The 22,350-nt window shown below is 36.2% G+C and overlaps 1 protein-coding gene across 1 annotated transcript in view; it reads left to right on the plus strand.

The window, feature by feature from the left end:
- The window catches only part of HNMT (histamine N-methyltransferase), a 52,079-nt gene extending 46,235 nt beyond the window's left edge, over window positions 1–5,844 (plus strand). Inside the window, exon 6 of the mRNA XM_030326791.1 lies at window positions 5,122–5,844. Within this exon, the coding sequence (XP_030182651.1) occupies window positions 5,122–5,477 (356 nt within the window). The 3' untranslated portion in view covers window positions 5,478–5,844. The remainder of the gene's footprint in view (window positions 1–5,121) is intronic.
- Window positions 5,845–22,350: the final 16,506 nt, after the last annotated feature.

Raw genomic sequence — 22,350 nt, forward strand, 5'->3', positions numbered from 1 at the left:
ATTACCTGGAAGTGAAAAAGCCTGTTTGCGTATTATCTTTGTTTCAGGGCAGTACTATAGCTGTCCATAGTATATCCATAGCTACAGCTCAATGCAGAAAATTGATTGCTCATTATAGACAGATTCAGACAAGCCTGGAACTAGTCACTAAATTAAATTTCTAAGAATACTCATCTAGATAATATCTAGGCAGATAATGGTATGTCTGGATTATTATCTTGCTCCAAAGGGTTGTCTTAAATATGCTACATAACTAAGGCTTTTTCCTGTCTATTTCAGTCAGACAACTGACCTGTTACTAAATTGACAATGTATTTCTCTGAATAGACTGAATTACTGTTTTCTGAGTACCATAGACACCCACCTTTGCAATTTATTAGATCATAAGATAATGAAATATGGTGTCAGTTTCTAGATTTAATTATACAGAGACCTAGGATGGCTATATGCACCATGTGTACCAAGGTGTTATGTGCGTTCAGCCATATTCAAAACAGTACATAGCCTGTGTTCTCAGTTCCTTGTTGGCTGCACAGTATAGCTGTTGTGTAGATTTGGTTCATGCAGCTTGTATTGAGTTCTTACAGTCAGTCACTGGTAGGCTATGAAGGATGCAGATGACTATTACTTTTTTTCTGCCTTTGAATGGCTCCTAACTAATGGAGGATTGAGACATGGAAATACTTGGAGCAGTATGCTAAGTGTGTTATCAGAGACATATGGGGAGTTTCCGGAGAGCTCCTTGAGAGCAGGAGTTCTGTCTCTTTGGCACCTAGAAGACAGACACTCAATAAATATCTGAATTGAACTGAATAAATTATTTTTTTAATGTTTTTATTTTTATTTTTTGAGACAGAGAGAGACAGAGCATGAGCAGGGGAGGGGCAGAGAGAAAGGGAGACACAGAATCCGAAGCAGGCTCCAGGCCCTGAGCTGTCAGCACAGAGCCTGACGCAGGGCTCGAACTCACAGACTGTGAGATCATGACCTGAGCTGAAGTTGGACGCTTAACCGACTGAGCCACCCAGGCGCCCCCTGAATAAATTATTTAATAACAATTTATTAGAGCTGCCTTATAATATTCTAAACTACTAGTTCTGAATGTCTTTCTACAAAAGAGAGTATGTTTTAGCTAAAACCTACTACATGACGGACATGGAATCAGAGGATATATTAAGTTCTGGAGATCTAAACATATGTTTAATAAACAGGAATAAAAGACTCAACAAAAAAGCTACACATACACACATACTCTCACACATACTACAGTGTATGCTGAAACATAAGTGATGAAGGGTAGGCAAGTGAAACTCATTAGGAAAAGAAAGAGAAATTGATATCGTAATTAAATGACAGAGTTTACTGGTCACCCTGTTAGAATACATGTTGCTTGAGGGAAGAGAGGCTTTCCTCTGTGTTCCTTAGTAGCCCAGCTCAATAAATATTCATTTAATTATAAGAAGCAGAAGTTCCTGGTTATACAAAGATAAAATATTTGATTTGGGTATGAAAAGGAAGAGAAATAAGGACAAAGTGGATTTTTAAAGTGAGTATCTCACACTAAAATGATATCGGGGGCACTTGGGTGGCTCAGTCAGTTGAGCATCTGACTTCAGCTCAGGTCATGATCTCACAGCTCAAAGGCTCCTGCGTTCGGGGCCCCCATAGGGCTCTGTGCTGACAGCTCAGAGCCTGGAGCCTGCTTCAGATTCTGTGTCCCTTTCTTGCTCTGCCCCTCCCCCACTCACACATGCACTCTCTCTCTCTCTCTTTCTCAAGAATAAATAATCGTTCAAAAAAAATTTTAATGATATCAGTAGCACAGTTTTCTTCAAATATAGTAGCCAGGCATTAGTTGAGAGAGTTGCTAATTAAAACGCAACTTTTCTGGTTAAGGAGTATTAGCCAGAAGGAGACAGTTTTGGGTTTTGTTTGCTTGTTGTCCTTCCCTCTCCATACCTGACTAAGGAAGGAGGCAAATCATGGTATGTTATTTTTAATACAATGGGGAAAAAAGAATCTCATTTATATCATGTTGGAGACAAAAGTAACACCATATGTTGTGCCCACCAAGAGCCATTATGATAACTCATCAGTTAGAAACTGTATAATTGCTCAGCTCAGAAATGGCATCAACTCACACAACACTGACACCAGCAAATTTTCTGCAATCAGTGTTTGGATTGTTTTGTTTTTTTTTTTTCCTCTGGCAGGTTAAAAATAAAAAATAATGATATAGAGCCTCTCCTCAACCACTGAAATATTTACTTTTCTTGTGAAGTCTTATTGGTAGGCAAATTCTTATTTGGGCAGATGATCATCTCTTTGGAATGAAAGAATTTAATACATAATTGTAACCCTAATTTTTTCCCCACTGGACTGAGGTTTTCTTTTTTTTTTCCTGCTTAATTCCAGTTGTACCCTTGTAGTAGATACCCTGCAATTATTGCTCCCTCTTCTGAAGTATAGTAGAATGTCAACTATCTATGACTATTTAAATTTTACCATTTCCTGCCTTGGATAGTCTCTTTTGTTGAAGTCAGTAGGAGACTTTAGACTAGTCCATTGATGAAGGCAAGGGTCTTTGAGCATCCAATAATTTTATGCAGAATATGCATATATATGTTTGTGTACTTTTCTGGAGAGTTACTATTTCTTAGACCACAAAAGAGGGTTTGGGAACCAAATACCTTAAGCCTTTGAAATCTTCACTAATAATCCTGGAAGCTCACAGAAATTAGGCTTTCCCTTACATTGCTTTGGCCAGGTCCAACTTAAGTTTCCAAACCTTCAGCGATGTTTATTTATGTTATGTTATGTTATGTGCCTGTCATGGTTCTCAGTATCTTTACTTATTCTTGCCCCAATTCTATAAATAAATTCTATTATTATCCCTATTTTGCAGATAATAAAACTGAGGCAAAGTTTCATAAAGCTACTCAGAGGAAGAGCCAGGCTTCATATTTAGGCAGTTGGGCTTTAGAGACCTTCTTAATTACTATACACTGTATCAACTGTGTATATAACATATAATATAACTGTGTATATAACTGTGTATATAACATTACAATGCATGTATTAGAGGCTCCATAAATAGATGCTCATTTGTGTTAATTTATTAGTAGTATAGATTTCCAAAGAGCAAGCTTGCTTTTTCAAGATTACAACCAGTGAAAATACATTATCAAACTAATTCCATATAATATTCATTTATTTGTAAGTACTTATTACTCATCTGCCACGTGCTTAATGTTGTGCAGCAATTCACTTCAATTATCTCATTTAATAACTGTAGTTCCATGTGAAGTAAGTATGGTTATCCCCACTTTACAGATGAGAAAACTAAGGTTCTGAGAGACTAAATAATGAATCATCTTATTCATGAAGTGTCAAAAGTACATTCCAACCTGTGTTTCTCTTTCAGAGGCTGCATCTTTTAGCTTCTACAGTGGGCTGGGTTTTCAATTAAACATAATAGACATTGCTAAAACATCTTCTAAAGCTGGCAACAAAATTTCTAAGAATCAGCCTCATTTTTCACAGTCCAAGGCAGCATCTTAGAAGTGGAGACATGAGAGGCTACCTCATCTTCCTTTTGAGAAAATCATGATTGTATTTATTGTGCTCTTTCTTTCTATTTCAGTTATTAACCTTAGATCCTCTCCTCTGAATGCAAGACTCACATAAACAACTGCCTTCCTCCAATCACCAATGGAATATCCAATAGAGATATCAATAGATATCTCATATTTACATTTCCAAAACCAGACCCTGATGATACATTTTAGACTGCTCCTACTTCAATCTTCCCATTTCCAACAATGATAGTTCTCTCTTTTCAGGTGCTTGGGTCAAAATCATTGGGGTCATCACTGACTCTTTGTTTTCACTCACACCCAGTATCCAAATTGTTGGCAAATCTCACTGGATCTAGGAGCATAATAATAAAAAAAATCGAACCACTTCTCATCGCCTCCAACTTACTATCATCTGTCACCAGATTATTGCCATAGCCTCCTTAACTGTTCTCCCAGTTTCTGCCCATATTCCCCCTATAATCTATTCTCATGTGTGTGACCAGTGAACTTATTAAAATGTAAAATCAGGTTAAGTCACTCTATAGTTGTGTTGTCCAATATGAAAGCCACATTTGGCTATTGACATTGGTATTTAAGTGAGCTGGCAATGCAATAAAACTTAAAATCATTTCCTTGAATCACACTAGCTGCAGTTCAAATGCTCCTTAGCCACAGATGGTTGGTGGCTACCATACTGGACAACACAGATATAGAACATGTTCATCAACACAGAAAGTTCTATCAAACAAGCACTACAATGGCTTCACATCTCGCCCACATGATTTGGCCACTTATCTACTCCCCCGACCACTCATCCCAACCTGTCCTCCTTCTACTCTCCCCCTTGCTCACCTCAATTCCAATCTCACTGGTTCCCTGACTAGTGTTTAACATGCCAAGCATGCTCCTGTCTCAGGTCCTTTGTAGTTGCTCTTCTCTCTAACCTAAAAGTAGAGAGATTATTCCCTCTGATATCTACATGGTTTGTTGTCATGGGGTGCCTGGGTGGCTCAGTCGGTTAAGCATCCAACTTTGGCTTAGGTCATGATCTCACAGTTCATGAGTTCAAGCCCCGCATCAGGCTCTGTGCTGACAGGTCAGAGCCTGGAACCTGCTTTGATTCTGCGTCTCCCTCTCTCTCTGCCCCTTCTTGCTCATGCTTTTCTTTTCTCTCTCAAAATAAACATTTAAAAAATAATATAATACATGGTTAGTTGTCATGTCTCTGCCCAAATGTCACATTATACAGAGACTTTTCTGTGACCACCTATATAAAACAGCAATCCAGCCAACTCTTTGACCTTCCTTATTCCTTGCTCTAATTTGTTTTTTATTAGCACTTAGCAGCATCTGATATGTGATTTATTTACTTGTGTATTTAACTTTCTTTCTCCCTGCTGTGTACTCCTTAAATTAAACTACCCAAAGGAAAGAATATTTGTTTATTTGACTGATTTATTCTAAACATCTACTATACTGCCTGCTAAAGTAGGTAAATGAAAATAAGAATAAATGAAAGCATGAACTTTGTTCTGTCACACAGGAACCAGTGGCTGGGACAAGCTGTGGAAAAAGTACCGATCCCGCTTACCCCAATATGACCTCTGCCAATATGTGACATCGTCTGACCTCTCTCAGATGCTGGACAAATTGGGGATTAAGTATGAATGTTATGACCTTATGTCCACCATGGACATATCTGATTGTTTTATTGATGGCAATGAAAATGGTGACCTGCTTTGGGATTTTTTGACAGAAACCTGCAACTTTAATACAACAGCACCACCTGATCTCAAAGCAGAAATTATGAAAGATCTGCAAGAGTCTGAATTCAGTATAAAGAAAGAGGGAAAGGTTCTTTTTAATAACAGTCTGAGTTTCATAGTGGTTGAAGCATAAATATCAATTATGAAACTGTATTCAAAAAGTTGTATTTCGAATAATGTTGATCACTTATTTCTATATTAAAATTACAAACACATCTTCTAATATAAATAGACAATTTTGTCTTATATATAAAACTTAGAGAGTTCCATGAAATTCTCAGATTTCCATGAAGAATCATATATGATACTGTTGGTCTTACCCCATTCCTTCTCCAGGTCAAGAGGCCACATTCAGGCTAAATATAGGATAAGCTGGAAAAATGAGCCAACTAAGTTTCACTGGCCTATTGACCAGAAAATTCTTTCCATTTGTTGATTGTACTGGAATTTACCAAAATTTTAATAAAACATGTGCTCTGGATTCTTTATATACTAAGAAAGTATATATATTGATATATAAGAAAAAGTATATGTTTATTGATTTTTCCTCTTTTGTGAAGAATTGTCTGTGCACATTCCTCTAGTAGTTTCTATCTTGTTGTTATTGATTACTAAAAGTTAGTACCTTAGGATATTACAAAATTAATTCTTTTTCATGTGTTCTGTTTCCTTCCATTTTGTTTTCTCTTTTATCTTTATTGTTTACCTTTTTATCTTTGATTTTATAGTGTTTTGTTTTTTGAAAAGCTGAAGTTTTTCTATTTTATTCAGTCAGCTTTCAGAGTTTTTTCCTTTCTTATTTTCTGGGTTTCTGACACGTTTTAAAAGGCCTTCTTAAAGCAAGCTTTTGGAATATTAACATATTTAATTACAAAAAATTACAATTTCACTTTTTTTTCTAAAACTAAATCTTTGTGTAGGAAGCTGGGAAGATTGCAGAACAGAAGGACCCTAAGCTCCTGTCATCCCATGGATACAACTAGGTAACATTCAGATTAGCATAAATAACCCAGAAAATGACCCAAAAACTGGTAGAACAAACTCCACAACTAAAGGTAGAGATGAACCCATATCAAGGAGAGTAGGAAGGGTGAATGCAGTGGAGAGCTCAAAGGTCCCTGGCTGTCTGAAGTTTGGAGGGAATCAGGAAAAAAAAAATCAGGAAAAAAAGGTGAGAAATACACTGTCACACTGGGGAACCTGCATGGGAAAGGTGAATCCTCATAACATTTGGCTTTGAAAGTAAGAGGGGCCAAATTTCATGAGTGCTTATAAGCAGAAGGACTTAAAGCCTGGAATTTTAAAAATTAACAAGCTCTGCTCTGGGAGAGCCCAGTGAGCTATAGGAAACTGAGTCCTCACCCCTGAAAAGATAGCACAACAAATAGCCCATGGAAATACAGCATTGAAGCAGCAGTTTGAAATGCACCTGGCCTATGGGAGGGAGAGTTATTTACTAATCATAGAGCATGTCCCAGAGAAACAGATTTCCCTGGGAAACTCCTCCAGAAACAAAGAAGCTGGCAGGCACTATTTCCTCCCCCATGCCTCAGCATAAACACTTGGCCACCTTCAGAAACTAGCAGAGTTCACACTCCTTACCTAACTTGCTTACACCAAGCACCTCTCCATATGTCAGCAGATCCGCCCTTCCCAGTCACTTGCATGCACTGCATGCCCTTCCCTAGAAGACTGGCATAAACCTTGCTAACACCGAGTCTCCCAATCTGCATGTTTTATGGGGCTTGTTCCTGGCAGTGGGTCATCTCTGCACAACCTTGTCCACATGCGCTTGCAGAGCAGCACTGGCCAGTCCTGTACTGGCCAGCTGCTGTACGTACCCTACGGAAGATGACCAGCACCAACTTATTAAAAGTGTATGCCCTGCCCACTACTTTAAAGAGCAGGAGATGTATCTGACTTTCCCAACACAAAGAAAAAGACAGAGAGACAAACTGAAGAGACAGAGAACATGTCCCAAGTGAAAAGAACAGAACAAAACCACAGTAAGAGACCTAAGCAAAATGGATGTAAGTAATATGCCTGATAGAGAAGTCAAAGTAATGATCATAAAGATAGTCACTGTACTATCCTATGTCCTTATAAGTGAAGGACATCGGTGAGACCTTTAACAAAGAGATAAAAAAGAACTAATCAGAGATGAAGAACACAATAAATGAAATTAAAAATACACCAGATGAAATAAATATCAGGCTAGAGGAAACAGAGGAACAAATTAATGACAATGAAGACAGTAATGGAAAAGAATCAAGCTGAGCAGATGAAAGAAAACAAACATACAAAATGAGACTAGACTTAGAGAAATCAATGACTCCATCAAGCATAATAACATTTGCATTACAGGGATCCTTGAAGAAGAGACAGAAAAGAAGAAGGCAGAAAATTTATTTGAGGAACAAATAGCTGAAACTTCCTGAATCTGGGGAAGAAATAGAAATCCAGATCCAGGAGATATGGAGATTCTCCAACAAAATCAATCCAAGGAGGTCCACACAAAGACACATAGTAATTAAAATGGGAAAAGAAGTAATAAGGAAAATATTTTTAAAGCAGCAACAGAGGACATTTACTTATAAGGGAAACCACATAAGGCTATCAGTGGATTTGTCAGCAGAAACTTTGTAGGCCAGAAAGGAGGGCATATATGCAAAGTGCTGAATGGGAAAATTTTACAGCCAAGAATATTCTATCGAGCAAAGGGTAGCATTCAGAAAAGAAGGAGGAATAAGAATTTCTCAGACAAAAACTAAAGTACTTTATGACCACTAAGCAGCCCTACAGGAAATGTTAAAAGGGACTCTATGTACAAAGGAAAGACCATAAGAGTATGAAAAGTAGGAAACACAAAGCAGTAAAAAATATATTTGTAAAATCTAGTCAAAGGATTCACAAGATAAAAGGATGCAAAATGTGATACTATATAACAAAAGTACTAGGGAGAAAGGAATTAAGAATAGGTTTAAGTTTAAGTGACCATCAATTTAATACAGACTGCTATATACAGATGTTATGTACAACCTAATGGTAACCACAAATCAAAAACCACTAATACATATGCAAAGAATAAAGAGAAAGAAATCCAAGTGTCCTCACTAAAGAAAGCCAGAAACTGTGAAAGAGAGCAAGAGAAGGATCAGACAATAAAAAAAAACTACAAAACAAACACAAAACAAGTAACAAATTGGCAATAAATGCATATATATAATAATATTTTGAATGTAAATGTATGAATGCTCCAGTCGAAAGATTCAGGGTGAAAGAGTGGATAAAGAAAACAAGATCAATTTATATGTTGCCTACAGAAGACTAATTTCAGACCTAAAGACACCTATGGATTGAAAATGAGGGATGAAGAAACATTTATCATGCAAATGGATGTCAAAAGAAAATCAGGGTAGCAATACTTATATTGGACAAATAGACTTTAAAAGAGACTGTAACAAGAGACAAAGAAGGGCCTTTATAATAATATTAAAGGGAACAATCTAACAAAAAGATATAACCATTGTAAATATTTATGCCCCCAAGATGAAGGTACCCAAATACATAAAACAGTTAATAACAAACATAAAAGAAGCAATTAATAGTAATATAAATATAGAAAAGGACTTTATCAATCCTTAACAACACTTTAACAATCCTCCTTAATCAATGATGGACAAATCATCTAAACAGAAAAACAACAAGGAAACAGTGGCTTTGAATGCTACAGTGAAATATATGTATTTAACAGATACATTCAGAATGTTCCATATGAGGAGGCCATAAAGCAAGCCTCAACACATTGAAGAAGATCAAAGTCATACTATGCAACCTTTCTGACCATGACCCCATGAAACTGGGATTCGACCACAAGAAAAAATCTGGAAAGACCACAAATACATGGAGGTTAAATAACGTGCTACTAAACAATGAATAGGTAAACCAGGAAATTGAAAAAAGAAAAAGTTCATGGAAACAAATGAAAATGAAAACATAACAGTCCAAACCTTTGGGATGCAGCAAAAAGCAGATCGAAGAGAGGAGTTTACAGCAATACAGGTCCACCTCAAGAACAAGAAAAATCTCAAATAAAAAACCTAACCTTACATCTAAAGGAGCTAGGAAAATAACAACATATAAACTCAAACTCAGCAGATGGAAGGGAATAACAAATATTACAGCAGAAATAAAGAATATAGTAACTAAAACAAAACAAAATGAAACAAAAACAAAACCACCACCACCACCACCAACAACAACAACAGAAAACCCTAATAGAACAGATCAAAGAAGCCAGGAGCTGAATCTTTGAAAAGATCAAAAAAATTGATAAATTTCTGGCCAGACTCATCAAAAAAAGAGTTGGGGGGGGGGGAACCAAATAAACAAAATCACAAATGAAATGGGAGAAGTAACAACTAATACCACAGAAACACAAACAATTGTAAGAGAATATATGAAAAAATTATGTGCCAACAGATTGGACAACCTAGAAGAAAGGGATGAGTTCCTAGAAATATATAACCTACCAAAACTGAGGCAAAAAGAAATAGAAAATTTGAATAGACAGATTACCAGTAATTAAATGGAATCAGTAATCAAAAAACTCCAACAAACAAAAGTCCACCCAAGATCAGATGGCTTCACAGGCAAATTCTACCAAACATTTAAAGATGCATTAATATCAATTGTTCTCATGCTATTCCAAAAAATAGAAGAAAGAAAACTTTGAAATTCATTTTATGTAGCCAGTATCACCCTGATACCAAAATCAGATAAGACACCACCAAAAAAGAGAAGTATAAGTCAATATCTCTGATGAACATAGATGAAAAACCCTCAACAACATACTAGCAAAACAGAATCCAACAATACATTAAAAAAAACATTCAACTCAATCAAGTGAGATTTATTCCCAGGATACAAGCGTGGCTCAATACTCACACAATCAATGTGATACATCACATCAATCAGAGAAACGATAAAAACCATATGATCATTTCAATAGATGCAGAATTAACAACTGCAACATCCATCATGATAAAATCCTCAACAAAGTAGGCTTAGAGGAACAGACTTCAACATAATAAAGGCCATATATGAAAAACCCACAGCTAACATCGTGCTCAATGGGGAAAACTGAGATCTTTTCCCTTAAGTTCAGGAATAAGACAAGAATGCCCGTTCCATTCTCACCATTTTTATTCAACATAGTACTGGAAGTCCTAGCAACAGCAATCAGACAACAAAAAGAAAAGAATTCAACTTGGTAAGGAAGAACTTTCACTATTTTCAGATGACATGATAATTTGTATAGAAAACATTAAAGCCTCAATAAAAAAAACTATTAACTAGAAGTGATAAATGAATTCGGTGAACCCACGGTTACAAAATCAATGTACAGAAATCTGTTTGCACTTCTATACATTAATAATGAAGCAGCAGAAAGAGAAATTAAGAAAAATCCCATTTACAAACATACTAAAAACAATAAAATATTTGGGAATAAACCTAACCAAAGATGTGAAAGACCTGTACTCTGAAAACTATAAAACACTGATGAAAGAAACTGAAGATGACACAAAGAAATAGAAAGACATTCCATGCACATGAGCTGGAAGAACAAATACTGTTAAAATCTCTGTACCATTGAAAGAAATCTTCAGATGTAATGCAATCCCTATCCAAATATCAATAGCATTTTTCAAAGAACTAGAACAAACAATTCTAAAATTGTATGGAGCTAGAAAGGACCATAAATACCCAAAGCAATCTCAAAAAAGAAAAAAAATCAGAAGTATCACAATTCCAGACTTCACATTACATTACAAAACTGTAGTAATCAAAACAGTATAGTACTATCACAAAAACAGACACATAGACAAATGGTACAGAACTGACAAACCAGAAATCAACCCATAATTATATGGTCAATTAATCTTCAACAAAGGTGGCAAGAATATGCAATGGAAGAAAGACAGCCTCTTCAACAAATGGTGTTGGGAAATGTGGACAGCAACATACAAAAGAATGAAACTTGACCACTTTATTACACCATACGTAAAAATAAACTCAAACTGGATTAAGGACCTAAATGTGAGACCTGAAACCACAAAAATCCTAAAAGAGAGCACAGGTAGTAATTTATCTGACATCAGCCATAGCAACATTTTTCAAGATATGTCTCCTGAGGCAAGAAAAATAAAAGCACAAATAAACTATTGGGATTACATCAAAATAAAAAGCTTCTGAACAGCAAAACTGGTTGGAAACAACCAACAAGACTAAAATATACCCTACTGAATGGGAGAAGATATTTGCAAATGACATATCTGGTAAAGGGGTAGTATCCAAATATATAAAGAATGTATACAATTCCACACCAAGAAAACAAAAACAAAAACAAAACAAACAAAATCCAATTAAAAAATGACCAGAAGACATGAACAGATATTTCTCCAAAGAAGACTTACAGATGGCTAACAGACACATGAAAAGATACTCAACATCAATCATCATCAGGGAAATGCAACTCAAAACTACAATGAGATATCGCTTCACACACATATTTAGAGAAAAAGGAATCTCGGTTGCACTGTTGGTGGGGATGCAAACTAGTGTAGCTACTGTGTAAGACAGTATAGAGGTTCCCCCAAAACTTAAAAATAGAACTAACCTGAAATCTAGTAATTGCACTATAGGGTATTTACCCCCAGATACAAAAACACTAATCCAAAGAGATACATGTACCCCTATTTTTATAGCATTATTTGCAATAGCTAAGATATGGAAGTAGCTCAAGTTTCATTAATTGATGAATGGGTAAAGTAGAGGTGATGTGTGTGTGTGTGTGTGTGTGTGTGTGTGTGTGTATAACACACAATGGAATATTACTTAGCCATCAAAAATAATGAAATCTTGCCATTTGCAACAACATGGATGGATCCAGAGATTATCATGCTAAGTAAAATAAGTCAGAGAAAGACAAATACCATATGATTTCACTCATATATGTAATTTAAGAAACAAAAGAAATGAACAAAGAAAAAAAAAAGTAAGAGAGAGACAAACCAAGAAACAAACTCTTAACTATAGAAAACACACCGATGGTTGCCAGAGGGGAGGTGGATGGGTGGGTGAAATGGGTTAAGGGGATTAAGAGTGCATTTACCACGATGAGCACCGAGTGATGCAGAGCATTGCTCAATCACTATATTGTACACCTGAAACTAATATTACACTGTTTGTTAACTAACTTGAATTTAAATTAAAAAATTAATTAAAAAAGGAATGTACATAAGTATAAAATGAGAGTGAAAATGAGAACAAACTTTTTACCCTCAAAAGATAGGTAGCTATAGCAGCATGATTTACTTGGGGAAAAAGAAAAAACTCTGCCGACTTAAAATGCACCTTGTGTTATTTATTAAATTTCCAGAAAAACTTGAATCTATTTCAATACTCTAGAGTCTCTTACATTCCTCTAGTATCTCCTCTGAGACCAAGAGCCATCCTTTGACAGTAAGATTTCAGGGGATTTTTGGAAACTTATTTAATGTTTTAAATTTTATCTTTAATGGTAAACATCCATCATTCTTATATAAAAAGCATGTCTCTTTAAATAAGCAAATAATTCAGTAATTTATAAGAAATCAAAATATATTTAAAGTAAGTGAATAATACTAGTCTATTAGATATAGAACAAAAGTTAGGTTTTACTGAAGGGCTCATTACCCTCATTCTTCCAGCAATGAAGCCTTCAACATAGTGTGGTATTCACTCTTTCATATTACAGAGCCACCACTTAATGCTGCATGATAGTCAGTTAAAAGAGTTAATATCCCTCCCTAATATACTGAAGTGCATAGCCCTTTTTTGCTAACAAAAGACCAACTTTGTTGTTCATTATAAGTAAAACTGACTTGCCCTGTCCTTTTTTCTTGGACAACTTCATCAATGTTTTCTGAATTATCAGTGACAACAAATGAAACGACAGTTATCCAATCAGGTTTCTCATATGAACCCTGAACCATTAATCATACTGATATGTACTACTGACAAAGGAAGTCTGTGAAGCAGGCATAATTGATGGATATGGGCCATGACGACCTTGAACAATTTCCCCAAAAGGAGAGAAATCAAAACTCTACTGAGCAAATTATGGCCTTCTCTGAAAATCACACATGCAAAACAAAACAAGAATAGAATTAACATCCTACTTATAGACAGAGAAGAATAGCACTCCTGTAGATGGATATTTATTAAAATGCATCTCATCTCTCACCCCTATAAACAGGCCTTGCTATAAATAAATAAATAAATAAATAAATAAATAAATAAATAAATAAATAAATTTTCACTTGCTTAAATTTATTAATGTCATGGAAATATTTGAGCCTTAAAAAAATAATCCTCATTACTACCTACCATATAGTGGTTGCAAATTTATTTAGGTACAAGGGGTGAAATTTTGGCTTCTGCCTAAGCTGCATGATACTACAAGGATTTAGGGGCAGTCATATATTAACTTCTCAAGTGTGTTCTTGTGGTTCAGAAAAAAGTCTGCGACATGAATTAGGAATATTGTTTTTTACAAAATTATACATTTCCCAGTGGTTAATATGGTGCCATGCATATGGATACTAAATAACAGGTATTTAGTGAGTTCTTTCTTTCTCAAGCATCCATCTTGTACCTATGTGTTTATATTCTTTTTCTTTGACCTATGTGTTTATATTGTTACTGTAAACATAACTCAAGAACCCATTAAAAGTGTTTGTCGCTCTTAGTATAAACCTTAATTTATTTAAACTAGTTCTGACACATTTTTATTTTGTTGTTAGGGAGTATTGCCAAAATCCAGAGAAAACATTAAGTGGGGCACAGTATTACAGGGCCTTGGTAGTTGCTTATTATAGAAATTGGCAACTTTCTTAGTAAAAAAATTCTGCCAGTCTGGGGGAAAAAAAAGTAATAATTTCTGGTGTATATCCATAAAAACAGATAAAAACGTCACACGGAATACTACATCTTCAGTCAGTGAAACTGCACAGACTTAAATGTATATTTAATGTATTTTAAGTGTTTGCTTAATAAGGATAGCTTACACAGAATATTTTGTCATTTTACATGCATATTTACAAGTGTTTAGCCCATCAGAATGTTATTTCTAAGAAAACAAGGACCTCTTGCTAAGCCCCACAGGGGAATTAATGCATAAAATAAATAGTCTTGATAGATGGAGAGGCAGAACCAGACTTCTGTGTAAATCCCGGCTCTGTTAGTTAGTCACTAAGTGATCTCAGGTAACTTACTTTCTCTCGATTCTCATACTTTTTCACCTTCAAAATGAAGATAATCATAGTTTCTACCTCAGAGGATGGTCATGAGGATTCCAGGAGTTAAGCTACATAAATATGCTCATAAAGTGGCAGACTCAGGTAATTTCAAAATATTAGCAGTGATTATTATTAATTGCTCATAAAAATTCAATATAAAATGCACAGCAGATAAAAAATTAGGAAAATTATGACTGAGGCTAGAGAGCTAGTACCTAGAGAAGACAACCTAATTCTTGACCTTGACTAGAGCTGAGCTGGTACTTCATGAAGTCTACAGTGCCATCAGGGCTGGACCACTCTAGCCCCACTTTGGGATGTCTGCCTGTCTGATGCGTAAGTACCTGTGCTTTGTACCTGTGTAAGTACCTGTGCTTCCATCTGAAGTGGTCCCATCTCAACCCTGTCTGGGGTAGACCCAATGGGTGGACAGCTGACACAAAAAGGCAACTCACCAGTTGGCCAAGAAATTGATTGGAGTGGTTTCTCTTAAAAAATATGAAATTGATCCTCTATAATTCTTCTCTTAAAAATTTTTGAAATTATAAATTTGAGATTTATTATGTCACTCACTCATGAAATATACATTCAACCAATATTTTTTGTGTAAGGCATTGTTTTAAGCAAGAGGAGTACTGCAGTGAAGAAAAGAAAGTGCCCAATGCCACTAGCTTGATTTCTAGTGGGACGGCAGACAGAAAAATAGATACATGTCAGATAGGGATAGGCACTATTAGAAAATAAAAGTCAATAAGGAGAAAAGACTGCCAGAAAGTACAATATTAGCTGGAGTGGTCAGGGAAGGTCTCCTTAAGGGGTGGTGAGATTTGAAGAGAAGTTTAAATGAAGTGCAAGGGCCAGCCATACAAAGAGCTGGAAGAAGCCGCATTCAGAAAGAAGGAACATGTGAGTACAAAGGCCCTGATGTGGGAATGAGCTTGACATATTCAAAGGACTGTCAGGAGGGTAGGTGGCTTTCTGTAGTAGCTGAGATGAAAGGTCTTGAGACAGAGTCAATCCAGAGTAGCCACTTGTGGGCCATGTGGGCTCACAGGCCCTCATAGGATGTTGGTTAGAAAGACAGGAATGGGGCACACACAGGAAATGAGAGATGCCAGGAAGGTAAAATCACATGGCATTTGAACAGGAAATGAGCTTTGTTTTGTCTCAAGTAATGTTCCTTGCCATTTCCAATCCTGTCCATGTCTTCCTGAAAACAAATACCCTTTCCCTCATAGTATCTTGGTGGGTGTCTGCTTCTTGCTGCCCAGATGTCCTAGACAGAACAGCATATAACATCTCATGTGATTCTCACTTAATTGGAAAGATTGGTGAATATTATCCCATTTTGAAGATGAGAAGGCTGAGATACTAATAAGTTAATTTAGCCCACTTCTCAAAGCAAGTTTGTAGCAGGGGGTAAGCTAGACTCTATACCTTCTAACTTCACACTATGTGTCTATACCGTGGACAAATTAAGTTAATGATGTTCTTTTATCTTAGATGCAGTTTGTCATAAAAGGTAAGACTTCATGGAACTAAATTGCCTCTGCTCCCAAATGTCCATCTGAAAATTGAAGGGGATCTTATTGCAGAAAGGAAGAAGCATCAGAGATTCAGAGGGTAGTATAAAAAATAATAACCTCCTTGAATGGTAAAACAGCACTCTTTCTAAACAGTATGCTTCACTAATAAATTTGTTTTAATCAAGTCCCAAACACCTGGGTTCTCCCAACCATTTGCCTTGATTTTTGCCTTCATTTCTCTACCTCTATTCCTACCAGGTCCCAGGCATCACCAATTTCATGTTTAAATTATCCGTCACCCATATCCTAGCTCCCCTATGATTCATACACCATACAATACACATCCATAGTACACAATCAACTAATGCAGGGTAGTTAAAGCTACGGGTTGTGTAATCCATTTCTCAATGTGATATACACCGTGAAGAGGCAACTGCAGTAAAGGGGTAAGGTTGATTTAAGAGGCTCCGTGGGCTACGACAGTCACAGTTTCCAAATGTGCCAAAAATTCATTAGGGCTCCATGTCAGATTGCTGTAATCTCTACAGCAATGGATTAATAAATACAGTGATGCGTTGTTCTGGAGGCTGCAATGACACATTGTGGATATTCTGTATAAGCAGTGTCTTACCCATGATCATATTCTTCTCTTGAAGAATTATCTGTTTTCTGATTCATCTTAATGATACTTGAAGGACTTGCAAACAACCTGCCTAGGGTAGAAAATGTTGAAATAAATCATAGGGGCATCAACTACAGTCCAAGCTGGCGAGTTCTCCAAAGATATGTGATACAGAAGATGCAGGAAATGTCAGTACCTCTATTTATGTCCTACAGCGAACTAATTGTCTAGCTAATTTCATTTCAATACTGTGATTCCTCTTTCTACAAGTGTTGATAGATGGATTTCATGAGTTAATTCTCTAGTTTCCGATGCAGGCAGACTGGACATAAATCCCAGGGTTTTTTAGAAGAGCGGTTTCCATGCTACTTATTATCAGCACAAGCACATTGCAGCCTTGGCTTATTAATCAATATTGCGACCATTCTGCACGCTGTCCCAAGAGGCTTAATCTACTCCACGATAGCTTTTAATGGGAGGTTGCTTACAGTCTTTGTGGTTTGTTTATTATTATTTTATTAGGTTTTATATTTCTCTAGGTCTGATTGGGAGATTTTGGACTTCTTTCTCATTTTATAAAAAAAATCCCCAGAAAGTGAGACAAGGAAATTAGCCAGGGCTTCTGCTTCAGAAGAAACCTCAGGGGATGGATTTGTTTGGGCAAGGTTGGCAACCCATGGGTTTCCCATCTGTGTGTCCTAGGAATGGTGGAGTAACATTGGCTCCCAGGCTTAGCTGCTTCCTGTGTTTTCTTTGGTCTAATTTATAGATTTCCAACTTGAAAAAAGAGTTGATCATGCAGAAAGGATTGTGCTAAATAAACAGACCTTAAAGAGTTTTAAGGACTCCATATTAATAATAGTTAATATTTATTGAGGGGTTACTATGTATTAGACACGGTGTTACATTATTTAATCTAATCCTTCTAACAACTTGATGAGTTAGTTACTATTTTTATCACAATTTCACAAAGGAAGCTGAGGTGTAAATTGCTTGTATCACTTCCCCCACATTCTCACAGCTGGTGGGACCAGAATTCCAAGCACATAGATGAACCCCAGAGAGCATGTTCTTAACCACCAGATCCTAGTTGTTCTTAATGTTGATACTTGTGGATTCTCTGTTCCTGTCTCTCTTAACCCTCCGAACTTCATGATATGAATTAACTCCTAGCTTCTAAATGTTCACTATTATTTCCTGGGGACTGTTCTCACTTGGTATAAAGTGAGTATAAAGGGACTCTGGTATAAAGACAGCACTTGTTGGACTTAGCCAACTTTGAGGCTACAATGTATTACCTTCACAAGGCAAGTCCTATATAACTGTGGCCTGCCCTCTGGGGCAGAGGAGGACAATCCCAGTGAATTGATCTAGTATTCTGGTCTTGTGTAACATGTTATCAGTTCTTGAGTATCCATCACAAAAGAGACTTAGTAATGGCAAATGATAAGGCCCTATGTAACTCCAGCTGAGTGGAGAATTGTAAGGTAATGTGGCAGAGACTATTTCCTAATAGCAGTCCTCCCCTTCTTCTCTGGTAACATAATGCCTAATTTTTAATGAGGTACATGGCTCCCCAGATGAAGACTGTATCTCCTACCCTCCCTGTGAGCTACGTATAGTCATATGACTAAATTCTAGCCAATGGGATGTGAGAAGAAGTAACAGTTTGTGGATTATGCTGACAAAGTAAGACGTATGTTCTCCTCTTCTGCTTCTCCTCCTTCTGGATGACTGGAATGTGGATATGATAATGAGCTATCTAGACTGTTCAGAAAGAGCAGCAATGCCATAGGGAATTCAGAGCAACAGGTAGAAGGAGCTGAATCTTGATGGAGTTACCATAACAGGGTGTACTGTTTATCCTCACACTATTACATGAGATAGGAACAATATTTGACCTTTCGTGTACAATGTTAACTTATTTGGAGTAAGTTAACACCCTAACTACCACAAATAGGTTAATCTAACCAAAGTCTTTCCCATGTTTCTCAGAATCATTTTTCTAATCTGTAAAAGACCAAGAAGAAAATAAGACAAAAAAAATTGAAAAATACAACACAGGGTATATTTTTGAAGAAAAAACATTTTCCCCCAAATAGGCCAAAAAATTAAGGTGAGAAGTGTACCTATTTTATCAATCACCTGGATTCTAGATGTTTAATCAGCACAATGTCAAATCTCACCTACTAGATGATTTAGTCATTCATCATGGTATTTTAGTTCTGTTTCAACAAGTTACAGAGATGTGAACATCAACAAAATCTGTAAGCTATACCTATGCATTGCTTTTAAAATTTCAGTTGGCAGAAGAATCATCTGGGAGGCTTGTTGGATATGCAAATTTATTGGTCCTATCCTAGATCTGAACCACATGTGAGTACCAGAAATCTATTATTTTATGGAATCAACCAGGTGATTTTCTGGCTTACCAGAGCCTCAAAACCTACAAGATCTGGAAACTTGTAAGGAATATTAATAATAATGATGATAGTAATAATTATAGAAATATTAAATCATTCACTGACATATCTAGAACACTATTTCTCTAAATGCTGCAAATAAAATAATATCTAAAATGAATTATGCACTCATTATGTGTCACACACTATGCAAATTTTTTGACATTATTTAATTTTCAAAATCAAAAGGCATTCTTTACTAATTATTCTCATTTTTCAGGTGAAAACTCTGATATTTGATAGGTTTAGATAGACTTGCACACAGTCCAAGCTAAGAAGTGGCAAAGCTAGGTCTCTTCTCCAGAAGCCAAGAACTTAACTCTTGACATGAAGGCCACTCATCATTCTTAGCACAGTCATGGGTCAGAGAGAAAAAACAGTTCAAACTTTATTCAAGTAAGGACAGTAGCGAGTGCAAATGTATTCATTACATGTGTACCTGCCATTTGCAAGATATCACAGAGGACCTATGGAAAAATGATTTCAGGGATTAAAAGAAAAGGTAGAACATTAAAAATATGTTTTCTGAATTTAAGGACCAAGCTTTTTGAAATTCATCTTTTTAAAAACATCTTAGCTTTTACACACACATGCACATCTTATAGATGTAAAACGTTTTCGGTAGGTTCCCAAGACTGTGCCTGCTCTATGTTCATAATTTTATTTTTTTAATTTTTAATGCCTATTATTTCTTTTTATTTATTGTTAACATACAGAAAGAGACGGAAGGCACAAGAGGGAGGAGAGGCAGAGAGAGAGAGGGAGACACAGAATCTGAAGCAGGCTCCAGGCTCCAAGCTTTCAGCACAGAGCCCAATGTGGGGCTGGAACCCACAAACCTGTGAGATCATGACCTGAGCCGAAGTCAGATGCTTAACTGACTGAGCCACCTAGGCACCCCTCTACATTCGTAATTTTAAACTCATTATCATGTAACTCAAAGTCTTTTGGTGAATTGTTTCATTTTTTATTGTTTAATTTTATTGAATTATTTTTGGTCTATACTTGACTAAACTAGCAAGTAGCAGTAGTTCACATTTTTCAATTTTGTCTGTTTCTGTCAAGGCTTATATGTATATAGACTGTATATGTATGTGTCTGTGTGTTTATCCCACACACACGTGCAAACATAAATCATTTATATATGTAGTTCCACACTTATTATCACAACTGTCAATCTCCCTAGTGAGAGGAATCATGATGTGGATTATAAATTCATGTTAACTTAACATGAATACTTGTGGGTTTTCTTAATTTAAAATAATACTTACATAAGAAAGACACCAGCATATATCAAATCTTAACTGGGTCCTTCATTACAGCAGGAAGTTAAACAAAGAAATTAACATACAAAATGTTACATTTAACTCAAATACATCAATATATCTCATATTTTTGTTTTATAGCAAGAATTTTTACCCAACAGTACTACTCAGGAGAGAAAATAGTCTCCATTTTTAATAAAAATAAAAATGCTAAAATTAAATAGATTAATATCTAATTTTATACTTTCATTTATATTATGTGGCAAAATTATCTTGAATATTTGTTATGGATGAAGTGGCTTTCTACCAAATTGGGCCTTTTCATAGCAGAAAATGTTAACATAAATTGTAGCATAAATCATTGCCTTGTAGAATACCAGAAGGCGCATATAAAAACCCATATCTTTACTGCACATATTTCGCATTAACCATAATCTATTAGTAATTGAAGTTCATTACAAATTCTTGTAGACTTTATTGCTATCATGCTGCATGACATACCGAACCTGGCTTGCATAACAAGAAGTCCTTGCTGGGAAATATCCTATTAACAATGACAGTGCATTTGTCATTGTGATAATAAACCCAAGAGCTGCCTGTAGACTATAAATTATCAAGGCGCCATTTGTGCTGCCCTGGCTTGAAGGTTTGTCAGTGCTTCCATTTTAAACCCCTGATTTTCAGTGAGTTGTAACTCAACTATCAGAATCTGCAGTGAGCTGCAACTTTGTGTCCAAGGACTCAGCTCAAGACTCTGTTTTGGAACAATTTTTAAATATGATTTACATTTTCCAATCAAAAAGAATAGAGATCTGCTGGCTTATGCACGATAGTATTGAAGGGAACTGTAAGACATAATCATTTCCCACGAAGAACAATATGTTTAAGTCTGGCCCAGACACAGATGAATATTTAAAATCAGAGTTTTTAGCAGTCCCAGTTTTGTGCCCTAAAAAGACGTTATTTAATTTTTAGGAGGGTAACAAGTAAACTGAAATGTCAGGTTTTCAGGATAATCATATATGTCAATTGACTGGTCCTTTCATGCAATATCCCCCACTACTACCCTCTTCAGATCAGTAATTTGATAAATAAAAGAATTTCCATAGAGCAGTGAGAAAACATTGAGAAGGGAGAAGAGCATTGGAGAAGGAAAAGTAATATTGAAATAAATAGCCACAACTATGTAAATGGGTGTGCCTTTGGCTTGGAAACAAGCTTTACAAGTCTATGCCATTTCTCAGCCAAGGAGCTGGAAGACAGCAGGATCAGAAAGGCCTTTCTGCATTACAGGGTGACTGCACAACCTTTCTTGCCTCAAAATGGGGTTTTAGATCATTACAGTTACCTGAAAAATCTTTCCAATTCCCAAATTAAGCATTTCCATGGATATAATCACAGTACCCAAGGCCCTCAAGGCCTGGGGTTACTGCAGAGAGGGAGTCATTGACAGGGGCTGACTTTGTTCGGACACCTGTGCACAGGACTGGATGCTAGGTACAATGGAAAAGTTGTGGTGAATGAGAAGACAGACTAGCTCTCATAGCAGTTACAGACAGCTAAAAGAGACTGGTAAGAAAATAAACATAATACAGGATAAAGAAAGACATAAGTAAAAAATCAAACAGTAGAAATCACTTGATGAAACATAAAACAATTAATTCTTACTAGATGATTAAAGATTTCTTGGACAGGACACATTTGAGCAAGATCATCAAGAGTGCCATCCTTTTTTTTTTTTTTCTATTTTCTTTCAAGGCTCCTCCCCCACCCCCACCCGCACTGTCCAG

This window comes from Lynx canadensis, chromosome C1 (genome assembly GCF_007474595.2).
Source record: "Lynx canadensis isolate LIC74 chromosome C1, mLynCan4.pri.v2, whole genome shotgun sequence".
In the NCBI taxonomy this organism is placed as follows: Eukaryota; Metazoa; Chordata; class Mammalia; order Carnivora; family Felidae; genus Lynx; species Lynx canadensis.